General features: G+C 41.6%; 1 protein-coding gene across 1 annotated transcript in view; it reads left to right on the forward strand.

Moving 5' to 3' along the window:
* Nucleotides 1-12,866, forward strand: part of LOC147337552 (matrix-remodeling-associated protein 5) — a 29,876-nt gene extending 17,010 nt beyond the window's left edge. The window contains exons 6-17 of the mRNA XM_086306013.1: nt 907-1,058; nt 1,276-4,332; nt 4,456-4,694; nt 5,458-5,743; nt 5,895-6,092; nt 6,216-6,734; nt 6,883-7,054; nt 7,385-7,651; nt 7,779-7,905; nt 8,219-8,299; nt 9,405-10,551; nt 11,304-12,866. Coding sequence (XP_086162139.1) covers nt 907-1,058; nt 1,276-4,332; nt 4,456-4,694; nt 5,458-5,743; nt 5,895-6,092; nt 6,216-6,734; nt 6,883-7,054; nt 7,385-7,651; nt 7,779-7,905; nt 8,219-8,299; nt 9,405-10,551; nt 11,304-11,857 — 6,799 coding nt within the window. The 3' untranslated portion in view covers nt 11,858-12,866. The remainder of the gene's footprint in view (nt 1-906; nt 1,059-1,275; nt 4,333-4,455; nt 4,695-5,457; nt 5,744-5,894; nt 6,093-6,215; nt 6,735-6,882; nt 7,055-7,384; nt 7,652-7,778; nt 7,906-8,218; nt 8,300-9,404; nt 10,552-11,303) is intronic.
* Nucleotides 12,867-14,564: the final 1,698 nt, after the last annotated feature.

Genomic DNA, 14,564 nt, shown 5'->3' on the forward strand with positions numbered 1-14,564 from the left:
TGCAGAAATTTACATCAACTTGAATTCAAAGGCTGGAACTGGAACCATATTGATCTAAAACTGAAATTCTTCCAGAAGTAGTGACATAGCTGCTTTCATTTAACTGTAAAAGGATTTAGGTGTTCAGAAATCTTGAGTTAGGTCGCTTCTAACAGATGACCCGTGCAGTCACCTTCCATTAAAAGTGGTCGGTCAGACATGTTGGTCACCACAGCTACTGAAAACTGGCTGCTAAATATCAAAAAATCCAATGAAATCACCAGGCAACAGCAGATTTCACCTGATTGTAAGGAGACTGCCATCCTATTTTTTTATTTATTTCTTTTTTGGTTTGCATGGTGCCGCCAATAGAAATGTTAATGTCCCATATTAGCCAGCTGATGGTTGTAAGAGCAAACCCAGACTCATGCCTTAACAAACTGGAGCTGTGTTTTTGTCGTGTGTTTTGGATTGCGTAATCCTGAAGTAGGCAGAGAGATGTACTGTTTTAGTTTAAGCAACATAATGTCTGATTACAAGTGACATTTTCTGTGTTTTTATGTGTTGAATATAAGAAGACACTTTTTAGAGGCCTTTAGCTCCCAGTGCAACTGATAATAGCCCCCAAAATGATTGTTTCAGTTAATGTATGCTTACTCTCAGACCAATCACATATGTGTTGCTCAGAAATTTCTCTTAGTGTAGCAACCTTCAAACAGAAGCTAAACAGGACCCCGAAAACAGTGTTTAAAGAGTTTCGATAGTTCCTAAAATTCTTGCATTGTGGATCTAGGATAGGATTGGATACACAGGTAATGTAATACATGTGTTTCCTTTCAATATGTGCAATGTACTCAACAATCTTTCCAGTCCCCATCACTCTGAAGACCCTTTAACAAAGACACCGTGTAAATGTTTTTGTCTCAGACACTTACATCTATCAGACAATCTGTTGGAGCAGTTACCTGCCGGAGCTCTGCAGACAGCTCCCAGACTTGAGCTCCTCTCGTTACATGGTAATCCTTGGACCTGCAACTGTCAGCTCCACTGGTTGATGGAATGGAGCTCCACACATGAAGGTATGAAAGCATAACCCTAGCCCTATTTCATCACATGAGCACTTTGAAAGCCTGGAAACATATTATCATTAAATATTTTTTATGGTACATGCACTTTCTCTAATTCATTGTAATTTCACTATTTCACCTTGTTTTCCTATCATCTCTTATATTTTCCCTTATTTTACCTCAATGCCTTACTTTTCCCTCCAAACTTTTTCCCCTCACATCCTTCCAGGAGTAATAAAGTGTAAGAAGGAACGTGGATCCAAAGACATATGCCCACAGTGTTCCTCACCTCAGCACCTGAATGGGACCCTTTTTCTCGGGTTAACTCCAGACAAGCTTACATGTGAACGACCGGCTCTTCGTTCCCCTCTCAAAAAGTGGGACAATCCAGTGTGGGCTGAATCAGAAGCAGAGCCTGACACTCCATACACTCGGGACTTTGAAAAACCTTTAGGTCATTTGACCATTGTTCTCTCAGATAGCCATGGAAACAGTGCTCATGTGGCATGTGATGTTCGCCATCCTGGAGACAGTTCACCTATGACGTGGGCAGCAAATCCACGTTCACCTAGGGACTTATCTGTCAATGTATCACTGGTGACTGCTATTGAATGCGAGATTGATCGAGAGAAATTGCAAAATCTGTGGCAACTGGTTGCGTATTACTACGAAAGCCCTGCAATTTTGGAGAGAGGTCATCAGAGGGGAAATGCAAGTGGAGTAACCTATCAGTACACACAAGCTGTGAATGAGAACTCTCCATATTTCACAGAACTAAAAGGGTATTTGGTAGCAGAACCCTCATGGCTGCTTCAACCCAGAGTCACTTTGAGGCTTAATAGAAAGCAGACAACGACCAAGAAACTGGTGATGGATTTCACTACTTTAATTACAAAGGACATCAACATCCACAGGGCTGAAGATGACAGTGACTTTGCGTCTTCCTGGGCACTAATTCGCAGAGGGACAGCAGGACGCGTTCAGACTGCTCTTGAAGGATCAAAGGTTAACTTAGAGTGCAGTGTCATTGCATCTGATCCACAGGTGAAAATGGAGTGGATGCTTCCAGATTTGTCCGTTGTGGAGGATGTAACTGATAAAATACACATTTCTGAAAATGGGCAGCTTGTGATTTTGAATGCCACACTGTCTGACTCCGGTGTCTACCACTGTATTGTCAGAACTAAAGCCGGTGTGGACTTGATGCCCTTGAGACTAACCATCAAAGAGCGCTCACTGAGTCCAACAGCTTTCAATGGTGAGAAAATTACAGTTGAGAGAGGGAACACTTTCTCTCTTCCTTGTGAGGTGACCTCGGCTCATCCCAGTCACACTATATGGTATCTACCCAGAAATCAAGTTCTTCTCCCCACACAACAGACAAGAAGAGCAGAAGTGATGGAGAATGGGACGTTGGTTGTAAGAAGACTGACGCTAGAAGATGCAGGGGAATATAGCTGCTTGGCCTCCAATCTGTATGGAGCTGACATGCTGACTCACATAGTGGAAGTCAGGGGAGAAAAGGCTTCTGAAAAGACTAAAGTACAAACTGAGAAAGAGCATCCTATCTTGACAGTTGCTTTGGAAGAACGAGAAGGCTCAGGGGGAGATTTTCAAGAAATTGTGCGTCCTTTTTCTACACAACTCCCTGAGAAGGTAGGATCGAGGCAAAGGAATCCTAACGGTTTTTCGAAAAGGATACGAATGAAAGATTCAAAGAGAAAACCTAATAAATCCATTAAGGAGTTGGATCCAAATCGTTGGGCAGAGATACTGGCAAAAGCTAATGCGAAACCAGGTGCTGCTCTGCCCACTGAGCAGACACTTGAGGAGCCAAGCACGGTAATCATCCAGCCAAGTACAGCCAAGCCTACAACTGCAGTTGCCACTATGGTTAATACTGCTGCTTACAACTTACATCACACCACTACACCTCAGACAGATTTTCCTATCAATGCGAAACTTAATCCTGAGGTACATTCAAACACAGGCCAGAAGGAGGATGTGAAAAAACACTCTGAAACATTAGAAAGTCAGATTCTTCAGACTGCTTCTCCCAGGACTACAGTTCCTTCTGGAGTTCGTCACCCAGTCGAACAGTCAGAAAATAAGCACTTAGGAGAGGGAGGAAGAAACGTTGACTTTGTTTCTGCTGGTTCAAACAGAAGAAGGCGCCCTTACAGACGTAGAAAACCCCCAGTGAGAAGAATCCACCCACATCTTAACCCCCTCTACCATTCATCAAACAAACCCCAAACAACTCTTCCCCCAACAACAACCACCACTCCAATGACAACAACGCCCATTACAACTACCACTACTACAACTACTACAACTGCAACAACTGTTCCAACCACAGTGGAAAGCTATGAAACCTTATCTGCTGAGTATCAGACAGAGGAAGATGAGTACTATGATGAATATAATTACAAAACTGGTGACAGTTTGGATGCTAAGGAAGATTTAAATAGTGAAATCCTTATTACAGCTCAGCAGCTTGCAATTAGCATTACCCCCTTTCCATCAGTTAAGGAGACTAATCCCCACGTAGGTCATTTGCCAGGTAGAAACCATTTACCTAATCCAAAGACAATCGTCACTCCTAAAATAAATAATTCAGCTTTACAGCCTGTTGAAGAAAAGACGAAGGATGTTGTACACTTAAAGAAACCCGAGATAAATAAAGTAGAGATGACAAAACAAACTCAAGGAAATGGCATCAACAATAAAAACCTGCTTCTAAAAGCATTGGAGGAGCAAGAGAAATATCAAATAGAAACAGAAGGGAGAAAGAAAGACACAGAAAAGTTGGTTACAGAGAGCTACAATACACGAGATATCTTGAGGTCAACAACACAACCGAGATTTTACACTCGACCTTCACCAGAGAAGAAAACACTAATGTACGCAAAGTCTTCATCCTCCAACATCTTTACATCACATTCAGCAAAAGGTGGAACCAGAGATGAGGGCACACAGAGAGAAGACAAATGGATACACAAACCAACTGTAAAGCCTCAAATGAGCAATTTCCCCATAATGGAGCCCCTTCACCCCTGGCTTCATCAAACCAACCAGGGAAGAGGACAAACTACCACCCAGAGGGTTACATATGGAAACCAAGACAGAAACACAGGAAGGCACACTAATGTGAATCCAGGCATGCATTTCCAGCCTCCCAGAGTCCCTCCAACCTCTAGCTGGTCTTTACACCATCATCGTCATCATCATTATCCCCTGTACCCTTCCTGGCCAGGACAAAGATCTTTACCTCATCAAAATCAAGGTAAATAAAGTAGCATGCTATAATTTCCTTTCTAAAAAGTGTGGGTTGAACACACAACAATATTAGTTTTCTGTTATTTTCTGTAATTTTAAGCCTTATTGCAATTCATGGTTCTCATCCTAGGGTCACACCCTGCAGCTCTCCCGCACCCATGGGCTCATGGCGCATTTGTCACCAACAGACCAGAAATTACAGCTGAAACAGTCAAACCCACACCCACTGTTTCAGGAGCAGGGAATATCAGACTGACTTACTCAAACACCCACCTATCCCAGCATCATCGTCAGAATCATCATGTGGATGGCATGACCCAAACAAAAGACCAACTGTTTCTAACCAGGCTGAGGAACAGATACAGACAGGTATAATGGGGGGCTTGGGGCTGGTATAGAGTTCACATGGTTTGTTTTGTCTAATTTTGTACGTAAATACTCATAAGAAAATGTCTGGCAGAGACATGCTCATATTGGACAACCTCACAAAAATAGCATAACTGTCTTAGAAGACCAAAAAATGGTACCATGCTCTATCTGTTGCAAACTTGTGAGGTATTGCAGGTCTATTGTCTTTTTTCACATCATTATGTTGTATTACACAAGATAAAATAATCTACCATCAAGAAAAATGTTCGTTCCCTACAGAGATTACCTTTGTTGACCAGTCTAAGGAGGTTTTTCTTTGATCATCCAAACTCCAAAGCTGAAGAGCTTTTTGCTTCTTTAAGCCCAGGGTAATGATCATATGGCTCGTAGGCTTGTAGGCTGGGAGTATGGTTCATGCTTCCTATTGCTTAATCTAATGTCTTCTGCAGCAAACAGGCCGTTGGAAATAAAATCTGTGTGAATAAATTCACCACAGACACAGACAGTTAGCACTAGCTCTTAAATAAAGCATTAACTACTGAAATCCGAGATTTGACTTTTTTAAACTGAAAACAAAGCTAAATGGAAATTTCATTTAGAAGTTGAATGTGTATTGAGTCCAATAGCACACATGTGGGATGATAAAGTTTCATGAAAAACTTTTTCAGTATCTGAGCTCAGTTTGGCTTCTTTCTTGTAATAGAAATTGTTTATTTGAAAAATGTTGACATTAAAACAAAGGATCATGCTTGGTTTTTTCCAGGCACAGCTTGATCGCATTGCTCAGCTGGGGAGAATGGTTACACCCAAACCCCTCCCTAGTTACTACAATACTCCACCCCCCTTACTGCCTAAACCCAACCTTCCATCCCAACATAGACCTTACACCCCCAAACCAGCAGTGCCTACTGCTTCTTACACAAGCAACCTTCAGCCTGCAAACTCCGCTAAGCCTTCATCATCATCATTTTCTGGTTTCATGCCGACTCCTCTTCCCTACCATCACACCACTGCTGGGGCTTTGCATGAAGGTTGGTGGCCTGTTGGAGGTATGGTCATTTGAAAGAGCTATATTATATTATATTATATTATATTATATTATATTATATTATATTATATTATATTATATTATATTATATTATATTATATGTTGTTTAGAAATTAATTCTGATAATACTGATGCTTTGATTAATTTAATAGCAGGACGAATTAGCTCCCGCCGTCCTACAGCTGCACCTCCTTTCCGATGGATGTTTGAAGGTGGTGGTGGGGCTAAACCTCGCATTACCACAGTTACCACAGCAAGCGTGTCAGTGCTGGCAGAGAGTGATGTCCTCCTGCCGTGCAAAGCAACCGGGAATCCTGAACCCAATGTTGCTTGGACGAAAGTCTCAACAGGTAAGGCACAATTTACCATATGCTCGACTTTCAGCTCTGGTCTGGTATTAAATAGGTCTGCCATTTATTTTTTTTCTACTAGCAGAAATTCTTTGAAGTCTTTATGGTTTGGTCTCTCCTCAGGTGCCACTATCCCAGCTAACACCAAGCACGGTACCCGCTTTGAAGTCTTCAAAAATGGAACTTTTGTTATTAAAAACATCCAGCTTCAGGATCGAGGACAGTACCTTTGCACAGCCCAGAACAGGTTTGGATCAGATCGGATGGTCATCACCTTAGCTGTCCAAACGGAAGCACCCAAGATTCAACCACCCAAGTCCACAGAGATATCAGTCTACTTGGGAAAAAATGTGTTTCTGGACTGCCTGGCCTCTGGCAAACCACCAGCCCAGATTTCCTGGATTCTCCCAGACAAAACATTTGTTCGTGATGCCGGGACTCTTTCCACTATCCTCTCTCCAATGTCTCTGCTTCAGAATGGGACCCTTCACATTCATTCTGCTAATTTCTCCAGCAAAGGGAACTATAAATGTATCGCAAGCAATGCAGCAGGTGCAGATACAATTACTTATCATCTGCACGTAGCAGCTCTGCCTCCAAGCATAAGCGAAGAAGCACTGGATAATGTGATCATTGCTCCAGGTATGATACAGAAGCAGAGATTTTCCAGTAATTTGAATTCACACAACAAAAAAATATTGTCATCTACATTGAAAGTGTTTTTAAAGACATGGCTGAAACGTTCATAGAATCACAACCCTTCTAAACCAATAAATCTCTATCCAACCAGGCAGAAGTGTCTATCTTCACTGCTCTGTGAAGGGTGAACCACCACCTGCTCTCAAGTGGACGCTCTCAGCAGGTGTCCAAGTCAAACCCTCACAGTTTCTGGGACGCAGGCTGTTTGTCTTCCCAAATGGGACACTGTTCATCAAGAATGTTCTGCCATCTGATGGTGGGAGGTAAGAGATGGCCATTTCTTTTAGACAGTTTCAAAATAATTAAATAATTGTATGTATGAATGCAGCTATCTTGGCTCTACCTATTTTCATAAGTCATATAAATTGTTTTAAATTCCCGTGACATAGGGATTGGCATGCAGTTTTCTTATTTATGTTCCATACAGGATTGTTTAAAATAACATTATTGATCAACCATTAGCAGGTTTTAAAAATCGTGCGTTCCAAGCAGCACAGATTTATGAGTAAATTCCAATATGGTTGTTCTTATGTTCTTCTGTGACAGCTGAGTTGTTTAAAAGATGTCACTAAGCTGTGATCAGTCTCTCACAGGTATGAGTGTTTGGCCAGTAACACTGTGGGAATTGCCAAAAGAACGATCCAGCTGGATGTGAGAGCAGATTCATCTACCTTCTCTCGCCAACCTCCTCCTCCTCTTCCCATTCCTCCAACACACCGGCATGCTACCCCATCCCGTCAACACACCGTCTCAGCTATGTATGGTTCTGCTGTTTACCTCCATTGTCCGGAGTCTACTGACTCCACGAGAGGGACCATCTGGCAACTACCATCCAAAACGATCCTGGATCATCGATACAGGTAACTGAAATGTCCCATTTTGTGAACCAGTACAACACTAACAAAGAGATTACTCAAAATGTTTGGGTTGCCTTTAAACCAGACTGCTTTAATCTCAGTGCCTTTTCTCTCCCCCATCTGCCTCCAGTCCAGAGAGACCAATTAAAGTTTTCCGTAATGGGACCCTAAGGATTCTTCAGTTAACTGAGCTGGATGGTGGAAGTTATCTGTGTGTCTTCCAGCGACCCAATGGAGAGGACATGGAGCTTTTCCAGGTAATAACAAGTCAGAGCAATATGGGGCCAGTTCATTTTGTTGCCAACTCCTTGGAAGCTCATTAGTATCGCTTCCTTGTTGATAACTATTAATGTTCGAAAACACTGTGCCTTCCATTAAAGGTGAGGTCTGTCCTCACTGTTTTGTTTTTTTTAATGTGGGCTGAGTAAAGCTAAAGCAGCTGTTGTGTCAGTGATAAATACTAAAAGTGGATTTTCATAACTTTCACCAATATGTAGCTGACTGATAAGAAATATGAACCAAGGTTTGCTGTTATTTACAATAACATACTTTATGCATTTGTTTTATTAGGTTGAGGTGTTAATGACCCCTCCGAAAATCGAACATGTGAGGATGGCACAGACCAGGGTCACTTTTGGGGAAAACTTCCAGGTATGTATCTGTGTGTGATAACTCTAGTATATGCCAAGTCATTGAGTCCATTGTCTCAAGAAAAACAGTAATTTACTTTACCAAATGGACCATCCCAGCCTTGCCGTAATGGTCTATTTGATTCACTTTTTTTATTGTTTATTTTATTTCATTTTCACTTGCTAAATACGGGACAGATTTGACTGGGGGAAAGAAAGGGGAGAAAGAAAGAGGGAAAGAAAAACAGTGGGGAAGAGGGACGGGGATAAAGGGCAAAAACCAAAAACTCTGCTCTGTTATACTTTGAGTCCTCTTCTCCCATAAGTGTGAAGAGTCGCCGCAAATCTACATCTAAATCATTGTTAGCAACATATAGATGAATATCAGCTAATGTTACATTAATTCTATGGTGGAAAAGTCTAAGGAGACATTCACACAGGATGCATTGCAAATTGCTTTGTAGCTAATTGTTAGTCACTAGCAAACACCTAGATAATACCTGAAATATTTTCCACATTGTAATATGCCAATCACCAGTATCCTCACCTTAAGGTTGAGAAATGTTTAACTCAGGACTGACAACTTCAAGTTGCTAGTGAACTTTGTGAACATCATTGACTTTCTATGGGCTCACCCTATCATTGCTAGTTGCTTCCTGTGTGGGGGCAGCCCTATTTTATATTTAATTATTAATAATTATTCATGATTATATTCATAATTATGAATAATTATTTATATGTATTATTTCTCTCATAGCAGAATCTATACTAATAAGTATATTAAGACCAACTTTCATGTTGGTCTTAAAACATCTTTGTATAGCAGAGCAACCAATCAATCGATGTCATGAGGTATTTTTGGTTTTTTGAGGCACAATGTGACCTAACAGTTCACTTTACTATGTGCCAGTTTTTCCTTTATATGATTTAGTTCTACTTATAAAACCAATGGAAAGATTATCAAGCTGTTATTGAGCAGGGTCAGGATGGGTTGATGACTCAAACAGCAGACTTCATGTTTCTTTTAACCATGATTCTTCCATAATACATAATTCTTCATACCCAGTTGTATAGATCAGCTGTTTGGATTCATCGGTATACTTGCCTCTCCCCTACCTTCATTCTAGGTGGACTGTGTGGCAACTGGCCTACCCGATCCAGAAGTTTTCTGGAGTCTTCCAGATGGAACAATAATCAACAACGCCCTTCAGTCAGATGATAGCGGCCTTCGTAACCGCCGACATGTTATGTTTGGCAATGGAACTTTACTTCTCCAGCAGATGGGCAAAAAAGATGAGGGTGACTACACTTGTTATGCCAAGAACAAACTGGGAAAAGATGAAAGAAAAGTGAGCGTCAAAGTGGGACCAAATGCTCCGAAAATTAGATTCAAGTCACAATCACTAGTGACGATAAAACTGGGAGAATCAGCCAAACTGAGTTGTGAGGCAACTGGTGAACCTACACCTAGAATCACATGGATCTCACCACAAAAGGATGTCATACCAGCATCATCCGACAAATTTCAGATTATGGATGGTGGAATGTTACTCGTAAAGAAAGTGACACTGTCTAGTGAAGGAATATACACATGTTTGGCACGAAATTCAGCTGGTGATGATGTAAAGAACATAAAAGTTGAAGCTGAGCCCCAGGAACCCTTTATCAATGGTGTGAAAGGGAGGAGTACCACCAAGGTTTTGGGTGTATCGTACCAAACAGCACATCTGCATTGTAGAGTGGAAGGAAAACCCGAACCAAGAGTCTGGTGGGTTACTCCTTATGGCCTCTCACTCCCAGCACCCTACCTCGGAGGTCGCTTTCAAGTCCATCAAAATGGTACCTTGGAGCTGAGGGGGATAAGGAAAACAGATGAAGGGAGGTATATGTGTCTAGCAAAAAACAACATGGGTGAAGCCTCACTTTTGGTTGAATTTGATGTAGCATCATTAGCAGAGAAACCTACTTTTTCTGTTCCCAATATTGAGATCTTACCAATAAAGCCAGATGGAGGGGAACTGATTCTTGAGTGCTCTGCCCGTGGCAAGCCAAACCCAGAGTTTTCATGGATACTACCCAATGGCACATTGTTGATGCCTGGTGCTAGACTCCAGCGGTTCACCCATTATTTAGGCAATGGAACTCTGCGGATCTCTCGACCAGTTCCAGCTGATAAAGGAGTGTATCGGTGCCTAGCAAAAAATGTTGCAGGACAAGCAGAGAAACGTTATGCCCTGGAAGCTGGGAGGAAGCCAGTGATCAGAGGATCTACAGGTATGTTTGTGTTTTTTTATCCAAAATTAATGAAACAGAAATGTCTTTTGTTATGTGTCATTCATATGTGAAAAAGAAAGAAATATATTTGTGTAATGCCCGCTGTCTTTGGACCAAGACCAGTTTTAATTATTTTCCCACTTTTTAATAGCGACTGCAAAATGTGTCTGTTTGACCAAGAGCACTTCCTCTTAACCCTTGGGTGAACCTGGGACCCCAGCGGTCCCCAACCCCTGGGCCATGGACCGGTACCGCGCCGTGAGTCGTTTGGTACCGGGCCACGAGAGTCTCGGGTGTGCAATTTATGGTTTTCAGGGTTTTTATCGTTAACTCGGTTTCCCTGGGTCTTTTCCCGTGTTGTAGTTGTGTCTTATTTTGAAAGAAATATTTACGTGTTACCATAGCAACCAGAGAGTATTAAGGGGCAGAGTTATTATATTTACAAAATCCCACAGTTTTTGTCTTGGTCGTATCATTTATTTTGTTTTATTTATCCACGGCATCTTAAAGTCCGGTCCATGAAAATATTGTCTGACATTAAACCGGTCCGTGGCGCAAAAAAGGTTGGGGACCGCAGGTCTTAAAGGTTTTAGTTGTTTTGGTCTGCACCCAAGTATAATTTTTGTGTTCAGAGGTTCTGCCAAAGAGTCAACGCATGTTTGTGTTATCTCAGTTCTACCGTATCATTGTATTTATTGTGTCTATCATTTTAGCAAGAGATTATCTTACTGTTACAATTTGACTTTTTCCAGGTGGGATGAAGATCACTTATGGCCTCAATCTGAACTTGCCTTGCACTGTGGATGGCTGGCCGCAGGCATCAATCACATGGATCCTGCCCAATGGTGTTGTTTTGGACAAACCTCAAACTATTGGCCGAATATCTTTCTTTCCCAATGGTACGCTCCAGCTCAGGCAGATGGCTACCTTTGACAAAGGAACATACATTTGTAAAGCTTCCAACTCTTTCGGGTCGTCAGCACTATCCTACCCAGTCACTGTGATGGTGTTCCCTCCACAAATCACAAGTACAATGACTTCCATCACCAGAGCGTACAGGGGATCGCCCGTCATGTTAAAGTGTGTCGCAACTGGTATTCCCAAGCCAGACATTTCATGGACATTACCTGGGCGCACCACACTGGCTCCCCACAGCCGGTACACAGTACAGGGAGGAATTCATATGACAGAGGAGGGCAGTCTGGTCATACAGAACCCTGTGCTCATGAACTCTGGTATTTACAAATGCAACGCAAAAAATGCCCTCGGAACAGATTTCAAATCGACGTACTTACAAGTTGTTTGAATTACTTTAACAATCATTTGTACTCAGAATATCTCACAGCAGTGGTCTGGATAGGATTTTTTTCCATTAGGATTTGAATATATCGTCAGTGACGAGGCAGATTTAAAGCTGGTTGACTAATGGCTTCGCTTGAGATTTCACGCACTGCAGTTTGAAAATGAACATTTATTATTTGTGAAGCGTAAATCACGTTTTTTGATTGTTTGTTTGTTTTTTGCAGACGTTTTGTTCAGTATACCTACTGACCCTACAGGTCTTTTGTCCTGTTGCAAGCACATCTTCTCGGCATTACTCCCATAGATGTGATCTCACGTTACCCTTATAACATTATAGTTTATTAAATTTTACTTCCCTAAAAAAATTGTTGCCACTTAACAGCAAGTTCTGTCAGCTGACACACCTTCATGCTTTACTTTCTGTACCCACCATCTGCATACAGTATTGCAGTTTTTTGTTTTTGGCAGATTAAAGTGTTTTTATAAAGATTCAACAGTTCATGGTACAGAAGAGTAGAGCTTACTGCAGACATCTGTAAGTCGTAGCTGTGGAGCGATCTTAAACTGCTTGTTTGCTAAGTACCATACATGATAAGCTTTCAATGTCTCTTTTCTATGAGGATTCAATTACCTCTTATTACTACAGTGTGTTTGAGCAAATAATTTAGTGTATGTATCAATATCATTTATTCATGTTCATAATGGTGGGAAGGAGTAGTTCATAGCTGGTTGTGAACTATTAACAAAATATGTAAGTACATAATTTATAAGTTAGTAATAAAATATCCAGGTTTTTATTGTTTTTTGTTGTTTTTATTGTTCTTTTCTTCTCTGTTTGTTTTTTGTGGGTTTGCATTGTGCGTTGAACTTGCTGCAGATGGTGATTTAAATGCAGAATGACAGAGCCCTTCTTCTATATAACAATATTGCCAGTTTGCAAGCAATTTACTCCTCTATCAAAGACATGCGTTGTGGGAGTTGTGGGAGTCGCCAATCTGTGTGAGATTGATTATAGTCAGTTCAAGTGGGACTTAGTTGTTTGGAGACAGGTTTCATCCCACCAGAAAACCTGTGCAATTACCTTGCAGTCAAAAGTGGTCACACAGAGGTTGCAGGTGTTGCACGCTGATCCTCTTTATGACCATCTGACCACCATTACTACTTGCAGTTAGTGGGCAACCTCCACACATGCCATAGTCCAGCACTGGTTGGTTGTTATTTCTGGAGTCTGTGAAACTCTCTGAGTCCAGGATGAGCAGAGTAGATGTTTATGTCATCCTTGGGTTTGAGCCCAGACCTTCCCCGCCTCATTCTGACCATCAGTCATGTTCATCCCTTGCACTTCATACAGCACATTCAATTTAAATTCAATTCAATTCAATTTTATTTATGAAGCACCAAATCACAACAACAGCTGCTGAAAGGTGCTTTATATTATAAAGTAAAGATACAACAATAATACAAAGAACACAGAGAAAACCCCAACAATCGGAACAATCAGAACAATCAGCAAGTGTGGGCGATGGTGGGAAGAAAGGAAACTCCAGCAGAACCAGGCTCAGGGAGGGACGGTCATCTGTCATGACCAGTTTGGGGGTGAGAGGAGGAAACCAGCACAAAAAGAGCCAGAGACTAATAATAACCATTGATTAAATGCAGGGAGGTGTATAAACATATAATGAGTGAAAAAAGGTGACTGAAGAAGAAACAATCAGTGCATCACAGCAAGCACACAGCAGCCTGCACCTGCTGCAGTGTAACTAAGGGAGGATTCAGGACCACCTGATCCAGCTCTGTGTGCTTTATCAAAAAGGAAAGCCTAATCTTAAAAGCAGGGTGCAACACATGCATCCATATGACCTCTTACTCTTGACAATGGGGCTGGTGTGGCTTCTCACCAAGTATGTTTCATGACAAACACACGCTCACTTTCACCTTGTTAAAGATGCAGCGCTTGATGACCGGTCATGATGAATGTTTGCTTTAACTTTTATTCTTATTTTTTCTCCCTTTTCCCCTCTTTTTTATAATGTCTTCTCTTTTCTTTTGTCTGTCAGCTCTGGCATTGTTGAACAGCACACGAATAAAATTTACAGTAAAAGAAATTAGAATAAACTGTCACAGAAGAGGAGCCTACACAGAGTTTATAGAGCTCCTTGTGGCAAAGCAAATGTATTTGGCATAATAGTGTATTCAGACCAGGAGAGGATGCCATGATAACAACCTCCACCTCATCAGCTTTTACTTAAAGGCAAGCTCAAGCACCCAGTCTCCTCCAGGTTGTCTGCCTCCTCAGGTTCCTTTATGTTAGTCCTATGAAAGTTATCACTCTCTCTGTTAACGTCTGTGTCTCCTGTTTACCAGTGTCTTCACCAGTTTGTCTGAAGGCCCGTTCTGGAACACTCCCCTCACTTACTGACCTGCTGGGTCACTCTTGTTATGGATTCAAATATTGGGGATGGATACAAGAGGAAAACCAAAATAACAACACTGGTCCGGCCGGGTTGAGTCAAACGATGATTTTAATGTAAACGCGTGGGAGATGGACACCGTACGCAGACAGCATGAGATCTCAAAATGGTGGAGCATTGATCAAACTCTTATAGCCTCTAGTGGCCCCCACCTAATCATAAAAGCCTAAACATTCACATTCTTTCTCTCACACGGCGCCTAGGCTACGACCTTGGCTCCCTGTTTATCTGCTCCTGCTG

Source organism: Aulonocara sp. 'chitande type north' Nkhata Bay, linkage group LG2, assembly GCF_057382095.1.
Source record: "Aulonocara sp. 'chitande type north' Nkhata Bay isolate Kocher_YH1m ecotype deep benthic linkage group LG2, A_spYH_male_GT1.1, whole genome shotgun sequence".
NCBI classification, from domain to species: Eukaryota; Metazoa; Chordata; class Actinopteri; order Cichliformes; family Cichlidae; genus Aulonocara; species Aulonocara sp. 'chitande type north' Nkhata Bay.